Raw genomic sequence first — 15,385 nt, 5'->3', positions numbered from 1 at the left:
ACCCGTCCACCTCAGCTTTCCATCCCCATTGTCCCAGCCAGCCAGTTGTCAGAGAAGCCACCAGTGGGTGTTTTTCATTTCTCATCTTACTCAAACTTACTGACAAACTTATTGACAACATCAACACTGTTGTTCTTATATATTCTCTTCTCTCAATTCTATAACATCACTCTTCTTGTTTTTCTCTACTTTTCTGGCCATGCCTCAGGTCTGTTGCAGGTTTATTTTCCTTTATCTGGCCATTAAATATTGGACTTCCTCCAAGCTCCAGACTTACACTGTGCTAAACAATCTTATTCGTGCCTGTGGTTTCAGAGACAATCTGTATCTCTGAGACTTGTGCATTTATATCCCAAACCTTTCCTTTGCACTCTCAACCCATTTATCTCATTGCCTTTTAGACATCTCTACTTGGGTGTCTTAAAGGCATTTAAAACCCACCATGATCCTCCTGTCCATACTTGACCTTGCTGTAAGTATTCTTTGTGTCAGTAATGGACCCCTGTAACCTGTTCTTCCTGTCGCAGCCTGAGTGATATTTTTGAAATTTGGAATCATGACACCCTCCTCTAAATTCAGGGTTGTCTTAATGCTCATAAAGATCAGAATTACTACCTAGCCCTACCAGGCTTTGCATAGTTTGGACCCAGCCTACCTCTCTCACCTCATCTCCCACTCTTTCACCTTTTCTGTGTGCTCTCCAGCCACACTCGTCTTCTTCAGGTCCTCAGGCATACCATGCATGCTTCACCCTTAGGATCTTTGTGTGTGCTGCTTTTTCTTGGCCTAGTGAACTGTACTAACCCCTCAGTTTCCAGCTGAGGCATCACTTTCCCAGAGAAATCTTCCCTGACCCCTGCTGTCCAAGTCTAGGTCAAGTTTTTGTTATATGTTTTCTTGGGGTATTATTCTCTTATTCTATTTCTTTATGATATGTTATAGCAGTTTGTTTTTATTTTCATTAGTGTGATAATTTGATCAGTGTCAGATTATTAGTTCCATAAAACTGTTTTGGTTTCTGTCTGTATGCCTGGAGCCCAGCCAGTCTTCAGCACATAATAGGGGCTTAATAAATATCTGCTGGAAAAAGGAAGGCTCAGGCTTTTAAAAATGAAGCTTATCTATCTGTCTTGAAACATTTCAGTGTAGATTAGATATGTATGATGAATGCCTCTGAAGTCTTTAGTAAATCCTGGCATGAAGAATAGTTTCCATAGCAGTTCAGGGTCAGTTAAGATCATATTATTTAGGTGGTTATAAATATAAATTTGATTGTTATTGTGGTGGTCACATGTAAATTTATGAAAGATAAAGTTGTAAAAGTGGGCAATTGTGATGAGATTCGCCGGTAATGCTTCTCTTCTACCACTTATCAGGGAGATTCAGCCATCTAGAACAAAGGCTTCTAACATGTATTAGAATTACCGGGGGAGCTCATGAAAAAATCCATGTGTCCACCCTGTCCCAGACTGGTATAATTAGCTTACAACGTTGTGGGAAGAACCCTGGCAACATTGTGGGAAGAACCTTGGCGGGAAGAACTGGTATTGTGGAAAAATTCCCCGGGGCACTTCTAAAACATAAGCTAAGACCTGGGGAAAAAACTGTGGTGGGCAGCAGAAGTTTCCGGGATGCCCAAATTGCAAAGTCCATGACTGTAAACATTTCCCCTTTTATATATAAGAAAACTTTTTAGGCCCTTACTCTGAACCAGGTTACATGTACTATACACACAATTCTAACTGGACAGGTAGAAGGGACAGATAGATACACTGTCAGTGCAAGGTGATGAAGATAAAGTATATATATTCAAATATGTAAAGCCAGTTATCAGAACTGAAAAAAATCAATGTAGCTTATAGGCCACTTAGCAAAGGAAAAAGAACCCAGTATGCCTAGTAGCTTGATTAGTAATTCTTAATAGTAGATTGATAATGTCCTGAATGGTCAAAAAAATGCCAAATATTAAGTTTATTAGTTTTTGTTTAAAACAAAAATGTGACAGATTCTTTAGAGAGGTTTCTATTCAACTTTAAACAAAATTTACATGTTCAAAGAGGTAAACTTCAGTTATATGGAAAATTTCCATGTGTGGGATATTCATTACCTAAAGATGCTAGATAAATCCTAATTAGAATTATTGATAATTATTAGCATAAAACAAGAATTTATTATTGGTAATTTAAGTTCCATTTTTGCCACCAGTTTTCTCAGTATTTCGCATTTAGTTAAGTCTTAGTCTTAAAGAGATAATTGGGTTATCTAAAGATGGCTAGTCATATTGGTGTATGTTTTCAGAAAGCATCTTTAAACAGTGCTTCTTTGCATTTGGTTAGAAAAATCCCACATTTAAAAAAAATACCTTTATATCTTTTTTTCTTTTTCTTGGTAGTTTTGAAACCATTCTAAGGGAAATTACAGTGTTTAGTCAAGGCAGTCTCTCTCTCTTTTTTTTTTTTAATTTAAGGAACTATTCATTAGAGCATCATTCCAGGGGATGAAAAGATCTGAATTCTCTTCATTCGTCTCCTAGTGACTAGCTCACTAGCTCTTTGGCACTGCCTCAGTAATTTAGCTCTTTGATCCTCAATTTTCCTACCTATAAATATGAAGGGACTGGACCAAATAATCTGTAAGTTGTAATAGCATTGGAATTATGAAATTCATACAGTATCAAATTATAGGAACAATAAATAATACTGCATTAAAATTACTTTCATCGATAATCAGGTATAATGCTTTCATCGATAATCAGGTATAATGCTTTCATCGATAATTAGGTATAATGCTCAATCTTACATGTTGCATTTTTAAAAATTATTTTCAGTATTTTTATAAACCGACTTTTCCATTTGCCATCCAAAATTTAACAAAAATGTTCTCAAGATACTGGTTTTATAAGAAATTTCGTACTCCTAAAAAGGTTTTGTATATTGTTAATCGATTGCATTGTATTGTTAATCAATACAATTGTACAATTGTATTGTAATCAATTGTATATTGTTGATTTACTGAATTTTTAAGATTACTGGAGATCTTAATTTTCGTTATACTTTATTTTCTAAATTTTCTAATATAAACATGCCTTAAAGTAAAAAATGACACTATTGAATTGAATTCTGTAATACTAAACTTTGCGTACTGCTGTTTTAAAGTGGCTATAATTTTTTTTATACAGCTCAATGATGCTGAAAATAAGTATAAGATTTTGGACAAAGAGTTCCATCAGTTCAAGGATCAGCAAAGCAGCAAACCAGAAATTCGGCTACAGTCTGAAATAAATCTTCTCACTTTGGAAAAGGTACCCATGTCAATTTATGGCAATTTAACTAGCCTTACTGGTAAATTTATAAAATAAAAAATGATACTTGAATATACAATGTAATAACATTTAACTGTAGTATTCTGATACCAAATAACATATCAGAGAATTTGAGGCACATGACATTGTCAATACTTGAATTTCATAGCTTTTATCAGTTATAGCTTATACTGCAGTCCTTGATTACAGACAACAGAACTGAGTAACTCTTGGACTAGAGGAATTCACAAACCTGTCAAGAAAGCTAAAAAACCTGGGGGAAGCAAGTCATGGGCCCATCCTGTCATAAAACAGTCTACTCAGGATGCTACTGTTGGTGCCATGACTGCCATGTCCCTGGATTCTGTCTCCCCTGATTCTAGTGTTAGGCTGTTGAACTCTCAGTTTTGCAGTAGCCATTGTGAATACCCTCTCTCCGTATTAGTGCCCTTTAGATTCACTGTTTCAGGTAGGAGCACGCATTTAAATCACAGGTCTGTACTCTACTCTTAGTTTGGAAGAAGCGATAGCCATCCTATTTTGCTTTCTGCAGTTGGAAGCCAGGTCCTGACTCTCATTTATATTGGGATTCCCCACAGACAGAATGTTCAAGTTCTAGGCATTAAAAAATGTGTAATATCCAACAGACAATCTAAGTTTGACAATATGAGCTCTTGCATTTTAGAGTTTGATAAATTTTAGGCATTATTAAAAAGATATAGCATACTTAAGAAAATAACGGAGTTAATAATAAACAGGAAAATAAGCTTTAGAAGCTTAAGGATTTAATTGTCGTGGCAGCCATTGCCTGTCTGTTCCCACTCAGCATTGTAGTGAAGGCTTCCTTGCCCTTTCTCTTCTGTAGATTCAGCCACTAGGGGACACTAACAGAAGATTGGTAGATAGGAGTTGGGAAGATGCCATAGTAGTTCTTTCTTCTCTCTCTTTCTGCCTCTCTACCTCCCTTATTTTCTCTGGCAGTAGTTACATCTTTTTATGGTTCCATCTCCCACCAGGCATCCCTTCTCCAGCTTCCTTTAGTCAGTCTCCACTGTGGTTCTAGCCCACTGGACATCCCCAGTTTGTGGGTTGCTTGTATTAAGAACTACTATTTCCTGGTACCTTTTTGTAGTCCCTCCTACCTAGGAGAGGTGGGGGCTTCTTGCTGCTGCTGATTACTGGGTTGCCTCACCATATCCTCTTTGGCCTTTCTGCTCTTTCTTTATCTGTTGAACCGGTTTCCTGTATTAAATTGCTTCTGATTTCTAGATTCCTGGCAGGATGCTGATTGATAGAGTTGGTTTTTCATTATCCAGCAAAGTTGTATGCTATTTATGATGCTAAATTACCATGCTAAATGCCATTATGAATGATTCAGAAATGTTCAGGATACCGTCAAGTAAATAACAAGTTACAGAAGGAGACGAGGAACATACCCAAATAACTAAAGCAAAAGGCAAACGAGCAGATATCGTCTAACTTTCTCTTGCTAAATGCCATGAGTCCAAAGGGAAAACAAAGTCAACTTCTGAAATCAACACACTAAGTATAAAGAAGGAATGACATTGTATATGGAGCCTAAGAATAGGTGAAACTTTAAATAGGTAAATATGTGGGTGAGGTTATTCCAAAAAGAAGTACTGAACAAAAGTATAAAAAAGATTAAAATATCTATTGCATATTTGGATAGCTGCTTGACTAGAACCTAATCATTATAGTAGTTTGGTTTACCCTTGAACAACATGAGTTTGAACTGTGAGGGTCCACTTATACACAGATTTTTTTCAGAAAATACATTCTACAGTACCACATGACCCGTGGTTGCTTGATTCCTCAGATGCGGTACCACATATTCAGAGGGCCAACTGTAAAGTTATAGGCATTTTTTTGACAGCATGGAGGATTAGCATTCATACCCCTGCATTGTGCAAATGTCAGCTGTAATTTTAAAATAAATGTAGGCCTGATAAGAGAATGCTGGAAATAAAGGTAATTTTCAGCCATATGAGGGAAGAGCTTAGATGTTTGCTTAAAGAATTCATATTTCATCTGGTAAGAAAAGTCAAAGATTACTCTTTGTAAGCCAATTTATAAGATTGGCTTAATGGATGTTAATATTAAGAGAAATGAAGATTTTCGATGAACTTTTTTGGAGGGATGGAAGTTGTAGAGAATTCAGATTTTAGACATACTACATTTGAGATGCTAATGCAGTAATCTAAGTGAAGGAGTTAACTAAATGGTTAAAAAATGAGAAAATACAGTAGGGAGAGAATAGGGCTAGACAAACAGATTTGAGAGTCATTTGAATAAAGTAACAGCTTACAGGTATATGCAATTGCTTAAGGAGTGTTTAGGAAGGCTAATTGATGATAAAACTTAGGGGGACGTTCAGCTTTGAGAACAATCAAGAGTTGAGGAAGGAGGCTAATGAGATTTAGAGAAGTAATAAAAACAGTCTAGTGCTGTGCCCAAAAGGAAAGGGGGAGTTTAAAGAGTGAGGAAGTGAAAGTAATCTCTCATGATGGGCAAGTCAAGAGTGGTTGAGGAAAGACCCCCCCCCATGTGTTTGGCAGTTAAGAGGTCACTGATTTTTAAGAAGCCAAATTGCAGAAGGTTATAGAAAGTTTGGCTTTGAAAAGAAAACAAGAAAAGGGCTTCCCTGGTGGTGCAGTGGTTAAGAATCCACCTGCCAATGCAGGGGACATGGGTTCGAGCCCTGGTCCGGGAAGATCCCACATGCCGAGGAGCAGCTAAGCCCGTGAGCCACAACTACTGAGCCTGTGTGCTGCAACTACTGAAGCCTGTGCACCTAGAGCCCGTGCTCCGCAAGAGAAGCCACCGCAGTGAGAAGACCACGCACCGCAACGAAGAGTAACCCCCACTCACCACAGCTAGAGAAAGCCCACGCACAGTAACGACGACCCAACACAGCCAAAAATTTAAAAAATAATAAAAAAATAAATTTCAAAAAACCTCAGAAAACAAGAAAAAATGTAGCCCAAGGGCCTAAAGCTCTTGAGAAAAGCTTATTTAGAGGTAGGAAAATCAGAGAATATTTTTAGATTAAGGAGAAGAAATTAACAGCAAGGAGAAATTGAAGCTTTAAGAGAGATGGGGATGGTTGGAGCATAGATATAAAATTTAGCCCTTGATATGACTATTCAAGAGGCAGAAGGGTGCATATAGAAAATTTGGAGACAAGAATAAGAGTGGTTAAAAAAAACTGAGTTGAAAAGGGTATTAACTGCTTTCCTCTAGCGTTTCTGAATTCATTAAATGTTTCTGCAGCTTGTCAGATGCCATGCTATTTTTGGTTCCTCTTCTTACCCCAATATCTATTTAATTGCAAAGTCTTGTTGATTCTGCTTCATTCTTTTCTGGACAATCTCTTCATTCTCCATTTTTGGCCTTCTCATTTCTCTACCAGTAACCTTGAATTTGAATCAGACTGGACATTTCCCACCCCTTTTGATTAAACCAAATGTTAAAGTATTTCTGTTTATATATTATGAATTATGTGGCCTGCCAGAGATATTTGAAGCATTCAGACAATATCTCATCAATTCTCACAAGTTCTCTTAAGTAGGTGTCAAGAGTATTTCCATTTTATCTTGGGGAAATTCAGGGCCAAATATCTCAAAATTGGAACAGAGGGCTTATGATATTCATCTTTTCTGAATATATACTAGATAATATCACCATAGAAATAATTGTAAATGATTTTTTAAAATTTCTTCTTCCAATTACACTTCTACCAAAAGGATAAAAATCACCAAACATATTACAAATATAAACAGCACCATGAACTTGTTGAGGGAAAAAAAAAAGTGTAATGGAAGCACCTTTATATCAGACCTAATGAATTCATCCACTGTTTTTAAATGCCTAGCAAAACAAGGCTTCTCAGCTGTTTTGAACATTCTTTGTAAGTTTTTTTGGAGCCAGAAGAGGGCAGAATCTTATTTCTTAAGTAACAAAGAGATAAAAGCATAAAAAGGAAGGCTTAAGTGAAAAAGTACCTGATTTAGTCTACAACTTCTGGTTATGTCTGATTGAGAGCTTTTTTCTTTTCTGTTTACTGGTCTCTTCAGTATAACACAAATATTTCCATTTTCACTGAAATAGTCTAAAAATAAGTTAACATTACGATACAGTTTTACCAAATGTAATTCTTGATTCCCTTAAGAAGTGAATAGTTTGATGTGCTTTTAGTTAGGAAATGACTTTTAGATAGCTTAAAAACAATTGGAACTTTTAACAAATAAAATAGGGAAAGCATTATAATTTAGTAATGCATACAGAAGATTAAGACAGAAACTAAATTTGTGTATTTAAGAACATTCGGTGAGTATCTAATGTGTCTTAGGACAAAGGGAAAAATGAGAGAAAAGAAAAGAGTAAAAGTATGTTATCCTTTTTGGGACCTCACTTTTTTTTTTTTGATGACCATTTTTAAAGTCTTTATTGAATTTGTTACAGTATTGCTTTTGTTTTATGTTTTGGTTTTTGGGCTGCGAGGCATGTGGGATCTTAGCTCCCCGACCAGGGATCGAACCCACACCCCCTGCATTGGAAGGCAAAGTCTTAACCACTAGACCGCCAGGGAAGTCCCTGGGACCTCACTTGTAGAAGAGTTTGTAATATAATTGGGGAGATGACTCAGAGAACCTTAAATGACCATATATAATCGAATACCAGGGAATGTGATAGGAACTCTTTGCAATTCAGAAGTCATTTGGTGTTCAGAATGTAGTAGTTTTAAGACAGCTCCATGGAGAGGTAGAATTTGAGCTGAATCTGAAGTTTTAAATAAGCGATGAAGAAAAAGAATCGACAGGCTCAGGAAGTAACTTGGACAAGGTGAATGTAGGGGAGACAAACCCGGTGGTTGGAGTAGAGGGTTTCCTGTTGAGGAATACCAAGAAAGTAGTAGAACAAGTAGGATGGAAATTATATCTTGGAGTGCTTTAACACCTAGGCAGAGGAGTTTAGGCTCAGTCCTGTAGGCAAGTAGTAGCTGTTGTAGATCTTTTAGTAGAGAGTAAATTGATATAATAGTTATTTCCAGGATTTGTAGATAGAATACGTTTGAGGCTGAGCAGACAAGAGATGAGATAAGCCTGAGCTTAGGAAATAGTAGAAAGAACATAAAAGAATAAAACTGGAAAATATTTCAAGGGAGAAATCTATAGTTTTTTGTGACACATTGGAACTGGGGAATAGGAAATTAGAGGCAAAGACAATGCCATGCCTCCAGTAGAGAATTAGAGTTGTGGGTATATCAGGGATAGAAACAGGGACATTGAGAATCAGTGAAAGTCTGTGCTTGGTCTTCACTAGCCTCTGAATTGACTCTAGGTCCTGAGCCAAGTTTTAATTTGAGTCTGTAACTTGGCTTATGATTTAAGTCAAAAAAGCCTTCCCAAAGTCTCATGTCTACCCACAAAAAAGGGCTCTTAACTCGAGGTCTTTGAATGCCCTGAAATTGTGTCAAAATTTTGGTTGTGTACCTTTTTTTGGGAGTTGGGTCCATATATTTCTTTAGAATCACAGAGGCATCTGTACCCTTAAAAAAAGTTAGGCATCACTGATTTGGTAGTTTGGGATGAATTAGAAAAATGATGTGTAACGTCTCAGATTTGTTAGCTGCAGTTTTTTTTGGTTTGTTAAGAATAAAGACATTATATGTTTTGATTATATATGCATTTTAAATTAGTGTGAACTACTGTGTGAATATCAATGCAAATGTGAGTTATTTTGATAATCATGGCAAAACTGACAAAACCTCCCCAGCTTTTTCTGATGGAGTCAGTTAAGTGGGTATAAGTGATCTCTCTAGGTTGTCCTAACCCTCATTCTGAGGCTCGTCTAGGATACTGTACCTTCTCCAAGACCCAGGGACATGGTCACTTTTATAATTGAATACTATTCTTTTATCACACAGTCATAAAACAGATTTTTGCTTTTCCTCTGACATATGTCCTCTTGTTAAAATTACCAGCTAATAAGTATAAGTCTTTAGGGCATAAGTGGAAGAGATCATCTTTGATAATCTCAGAGTATTAGTCAACTTAAGATGTATGAGTATAGTTGTGAAATGTCAACACATTTAAATCCAAGCACTAGGGATTTGTAAAGCAGAAAAGACCTTGACTCCATGAAGTCATATATTACTGCAGAGAACATTCTGGTCTTTTGTGAAGGGATTTTGGCAATCTGCTTTTCCTTTCATTTTATTTTCCTTCTGAGCTTTCTGAAGCTTGAATTTTTGGATAGTGTCTTCGATTTTATTTTTCTGCAAAACATTAGGAGTTGTGTGTATGGGAAAAACTAGACTTGATATAAAAAAATTAGACCAGTTTAGATTAACAGTATTTTACTGTAATTCATCCATATAATTACCTTATCACTTAAATAGTAAAACTGTCTGTTGGCTACATGAATTTGTTTGGTACTTGGTTTGAAACTTTGAGAGAGTACATTCCAAAACGTAGCCAAGTTGGCTTCAGTTCATACACAACAGATTGCCTGCTGCAAGTATAAATAACCGTATTTTAAAAATCAAATCTATTTCGTGTTTTTCTTTATATATTTGAGGAAAAATAGAAAATAAAAGTTAGATGAGTGTTTTTAGGAGCATTATTTTTCTTACTCTTGGGTTTAACATTCTTAAAATATTTTTGACTTTGTACTCTCAGTAAACTGCCTTCTGATAAAACAGTTCACTGTTCTCAGCATTCTATGATTTTTGCCAAAATAGAGTTATAAAAGTATCTCTACAAGCTCTCTTCAATGTAAGACAAAATTCCACATAATGATAGGTCTCCGAAAGGAATAATTTGGTTTCAAGGTTGAGAGTGTCAGTGAAATGGAATGCTAACAACTGCTTTTTGTTATATTAAAAAAAAAAATGTATTTTTCACTCTGTGATCTTTATGTAATATATATGTTTTAAATACATTTATAGTAACTGCCTGGAGGTTAAGACTGATTCAGTTCCTTTTAGTATAGGCTGTTAGGCAGTAAAAATACAACTATATTTTAAACAAGAAAATGTTCATGTGCCATAATATTTACAGTAAATTATATAACAGTTTTAGATGACGTCGTATGTTACACTATATAAACTCTTTTCTTAAGCCAGAGTCTTTGTATATATTATCTTTCAGTGATTGTACACAGTGGTATAGTGTTTCACTTGATATGATTTTAATCACTGTTAGGTTGAACTTGAAAGAAAGTTGGAATCCACAACTAAGTCTAAGCTGCATTATAAGCAGCAGTGGGGACGAGCTTTGAAAGAACTTGCCAGACTTAAACAGGTATGTAGTTTATAGCTAATGATGGATTATTCTTTTTATGTCTTTCTCCCTTGATTTTTTTTTTTTACAAGTTTGCACATTTGGCAATATCTGTTAGGTTCATATGTCTGTATTTAAATGTCCAGTTCTGTATTTGAGATTAGGCCCCACCCCCCCTTTTTTTAATGTGTTACATATAAGATCCTCCTTTATAAAAACTAAAACTTCTAGTTCCTTTTTCTTTTCCTTTTTTTTTTTTAAAGCCAACTGTCCTCTTCCCCACAGCAAGTTGGGAATAATTTCTACTTTCACTTTAAAAACAATCATTCTTTTTCTCCTTTTACTTTCACTTATAAAACTACCATCCTTTTTTCCTTAGTATTAATTTCCTTCTATTGGGAGTGCCTTTGGGGGGAGAATTTTAAGAACATATTTTAAAAGTCATTCCTAGGAAGACACAGTAATTTATTCATTAAAAAAAGGAATCACGGGATTTTTGCATAATTTTACAAGGATTTAAAAGTGAGAGTAGTTTCCTAAATTCTTTACATTACTTTTTTTTTTCCTTCCTGGTACCAGGTAACAAATGCCATTAGCTTCCTGAGGAATTAACCTTAATTTTGGCTATAATTTCTTCAAATTATTAAGATCAAATAAAATATGAGCAAGATTTTTATTTTGAATCTCATCTATGTGACCTAAACTTTTAAGGATGATTAGTGGTTAGTGGTTAGTTTATTGTAAGTTTTGCTTTTCTGAAATGTGTCCATTATATGCCGAATGCAATTTTGGTACGTAGGGTCTCTCAGATTTGTATTTTTCTTTTAATGTGTCTCCCAAACCATCAAATGTCATTAAACATCTTTGTGGTATTGTACTAAATGCTTACCACCTTCATAGAAGAGTATGTACTAGACTGCCTGAGAATATATAGTGCAGTTTGCCTTAACATAGCTTTTAGATGAATTGAGATTGTAAGCATAAGTATAAAATAATATTACACACACTGAATATGTTTTATAGATGCTCACAAGACTAAGCATAGATGAATGAATGAATAGTCATATATAGTACTGAGGGCCTCCTGTGTTCAAGGCACTGTCCTAGATTTATAGTTATAAGTAAAACATAGGTCTTTGCCTCAGGGAGCTTGCAGTTTAGTAATAGGGAAGAAAACTGTAAATACAACATTTACTGCCAAATAGTAAGAGCCCTGAAAAGACCTGTACAGAGTACTCAGGAGGGGAGGTACATCTATTTAATAGAACTTAGGAAAGGTGTCATAGAAGATGAGATATTTGAGATGGATCTCTGGAGAATTGGTTGTGATTTAGGAAAGCTGTGGGGAAAATGTATATACAATGAATAGAATGATTATAGCAAGGAGGCACAAAGTCAGAAAGCATAGACTCTCCATGGAGAACAGAGGAGGTCCCATTTTAGAGGTCATTTCAGGAAATAAGGACTAGGTAGCAGTGGGAACATGACAAGGAGATTATTTTAAAAGACATGGTTTTGGTAGATTCTATACAATACACTATACCTAATCAGAATGCAGAGTGGAAAGTCAAAGATGATGTCAAGGGTTCAAGCCTTAGTATTTGGAAAGAGAGTTTTCCAGGATTGTAATGATGGTTATTAAGACAAGAAGCTGATTGAGGCATGGGGAGGAGACAGGACTTGCAGATTTGAACATTTTAATTTTTACAGAAAGAAATTCAGCAAGCATTTAGAAATATGGACTGATGTTGGGAGGATGATTGAGCTTAATAACATGAAGGAATCCTTTTGCAGAGGTGATAATTGAAGATGTGGCAGATAGAACTTAGAATTCTTATGTTTAAGGAGGAAGGAAAGCTGATAAGTGCTTGGTATTATGCTAAGCCCTTCATACGTTTTCATTTGATCCTAACCAAGATCCCTATATAGCAGGTAATATTTCCATTTTATCGATGAAAGAAGCAGACTTAGAGACATTAAGTAAGTTGCGCACGATCACACAGGTACTAAGTGATAGAGCAAGGATTAGACTCATTTGACTAGAGTGCGGTCTCAGGCTCTTCCTGCTTTATAATGTTATGGTTTAATTCCATAGAAGCCACATAGTGAAAGAATTTCAAATAGAACAAAGTGAGCTGTGGAAGACATTAGGGATTTCTGACAGAGTGAGTATTGAAGCAGAAGAAGTCATGATTTGGCATATCATAAGCAAGGAAAATGACATCACTGACAGATAGACTAGCTCAGGTAATGAGAATTAAAGTGACTTTGAAAGAGAATAAGCTAATATAAAGTCATGATGGCAAGATAGTTAAGTTACATTTAGTACCACAGGGAGGAGTCCCTGTGGAATTGGGAGCAAGGAAATAATGTGGTGAGAGTGGCTATTAAAAATAACAGGATACAAATTCTACCACAGGCAGCATACACAGCAGTTTAGAACATGGCCTTGGAGTCAAGAGAGCAGTATTGAATCTTGGCTGTACTTCTTAACTACCTCTGGGACTTGGGGAATATAATTTCTCTGATTAGTCTCCTCATTTGGAAAATGAAAAATCTTTCCTCACAGGTTGTTCTGAGAATTAAATGAGTGGTCTGTAAAGCATTTAACACAGTGTTTCGTACATAGTGTATGCTCAATAAATGGTAACTGTTGTTAAAAGGATATGAGCCATAAAGCTATTGTGTAGTATTCTTGGTTTCAGTCATTGGGGACCTAATCAGATGGTAGCTTTGGAATATTGATGAATAGAACAAATATTAGAAGGATTTACGACTGAGTAGCTGAAAAATGACAGACGCCAACCAAAAATAGAAAATTTTTAAGTCTACAAGATAGGAGAATGTTGTTATATAATAGTAGCAGTGAGGAAGTGAGGTTCAGTATAGTTTGACTAGTAACAGTAGTTTGTATTTGGATGGTAGATTTAATATAGATGTTCTGTAGAAACTGACAAAAGGGGGAAAACCTATGTTAGGGCTAATTGTGCACATATGCAATACTGTCAGTAGGTGAACTTCCTAAAGTTAGGTGTAAAGAGATGAGAGTGCATTGAGTCTGAAGAAACATCTATAGTTGTTTTATTTGTTCATTTTTCATTCATCAAGTACTTATTGAGAGCCTATTATGCACCTTGCACACTGGTAGATGCTCTAGATACAGCAATTCTCTCCCCACAGTAAACTTAAAGTTCAGCTGGGAGGGCTGATATTTAACAAGAACATGGCAGAGTGGTAAGAAATGCAAGTGAAGTTAGCATAAATAATAGAAAATAAGTATTAGAAAAACACGAGGACAGTGGGTTATCATTGTATTTTGTCATTCAAAGCTGAGGGAGAAATGGTTCAAAAACGGTGTTTCAAATATCAGTATTAGAAAAAGGAATCCAAACTGGAAAAGAAGTAAAACTGTCACTGTTTGCAGATGACATGGTACTATACATAGAAAATCCTAAAGATGCTACCAGAAAACTGCTAGGGCTCATCAATGAATTCAGTAACACTGCAGGATACAAAATTAGTGCACAGAAATCTCTTGCATTTCTATACACCAACACCAAAAGATCAGAAAGAGAAATTAAGGAAACAATCCTGTTTACCATCACATTAAGTAACTAGGAATAAACCTACCTAAAGACCTGTACTCTGAAAAGTATAAGACATTGATGAAAGAAATTGAAGATGACACAAACAGTTGGAAAGATATACCATGTTCTTGAATTGAAAGAATCAATATTGTGAAAATGACTTTACTTCCCGAGGCAATCTACGGATTCAGTGCAATCCCTATCAAATTAGTAATGGCATTTTTCACAGAACTAGAACAAAACTTTAAAATTTCTGTGGAAACACAAAAGACCCCAAATAGCCAAAGCAATCTTGAGAAGAAAAAAACGGAGCTGGAGAAATCACGCTCCCTGACTTCAGACTATATTACAAAGTTACAATCATCAAAACAGTATGGTATGGGCTTCCCTGGTGGCGCAGTGGTTAAGAGTCCACCTGCCAATGCAGGGGACACAGGTTTGAGCCCTGGTCCGGGAAGATCCCACATGCCATGGAGCAACTGAGCCTGTGCACCAAAACTACTGAGCCTGCGCTCTAGAGCCCGTGAGCCTAGAGCCCATGCTCTACAACAAGAGGAGCCACTGCAATAAAAAGCCCACACACTGAAACAAAGACCCAGTGCAGCCAAAAATAAATTAATTAAAAAAAAAAACACACAGTATGGTATTGGCACAATGACAGAAATATAGATCAAAGGAACAGGACAGAAAGCCCAGAGATAAACCCACGCACCCATGGTCACCTAATCTATGACAAAGGAGGCAAGAATATACAGTGGAGAAAAGACAGTCTCTTCAATAAGTGGTGCTGGGAAAACTGGACCAGCTACATGGAAAAGAATGAAATTAGAACACTCCCTAACATCATACACAAAAATAAACTCAAAATGGATTAGAGACCTAAATGTAAGATCGGACACTATAAGACTCTTAGAGGAAAACATAGGCAGAACACTCTTTGACATAAATCACAGCACTATCTTTTTGGATCCACCTCCTAGAGTAATAAAAATGAAAACAAAAATAAACAAATGGGACCTAATCAAACTTAAAAGCTTTTACACAGCAAAGGAAGCCATAAACAAAATGAAAAGACAACCCACAGAATGAGAGAAAATATTTGCAAACAAAGCAACCGACAAGGGATTAATCTCCAGAATTTACAAACAGCTCATGCAGCTCAATATGAAAAAAACAAACAACCCAATCAAAAA

At 36.0% G+C, this 15,385-nt stretch overlaps 1 protein-coding gene across 3 annotated transcripts in view; it reads left to right on the top strand.

The window, feature by feature from the left end:
- CEP120 (centrosomal protein 120) overlaps positions 1 to 15,385 on the top strand; it is a 79,079-nt gene that overhangs the window by 44,977 nt on the left and 18,717 nt on the right. For all 3 annotated transcript variants that reach the window (XM_082649865.1, XM_082649866.1, XM_082649867.1), the window contains 2 exons: positions 3,179 to 3,301; positions 10,528 to 10,626. In XM_082649865.1, coding sequence (XP_082505991.1) covers positions 3,179 to 3,301; positions 10,528 to 10,626 — 222 coding nt within the window. The remainder of the gene's footprint in view (positions 1 to 3,178; positions 3,302 to 10,527; positions 10,627 to 15,385) is intronic.

Source organism: Grampus griseus (assembly GCF_964374135.1).
Source record: "Grampus griseus genome assembly, chromosome: 3".
NCBI classification, from domain to species: Eukaryota; Metazoa; Chordata; class Mammalia; order Artiodactyla; family Delphinidae; genus Grampus; species Grampus griseus.
Note: the sequence above shows the minus strand (reverse complement) of the source record. Positions and strands in the feature narration are given on the sequence as shown.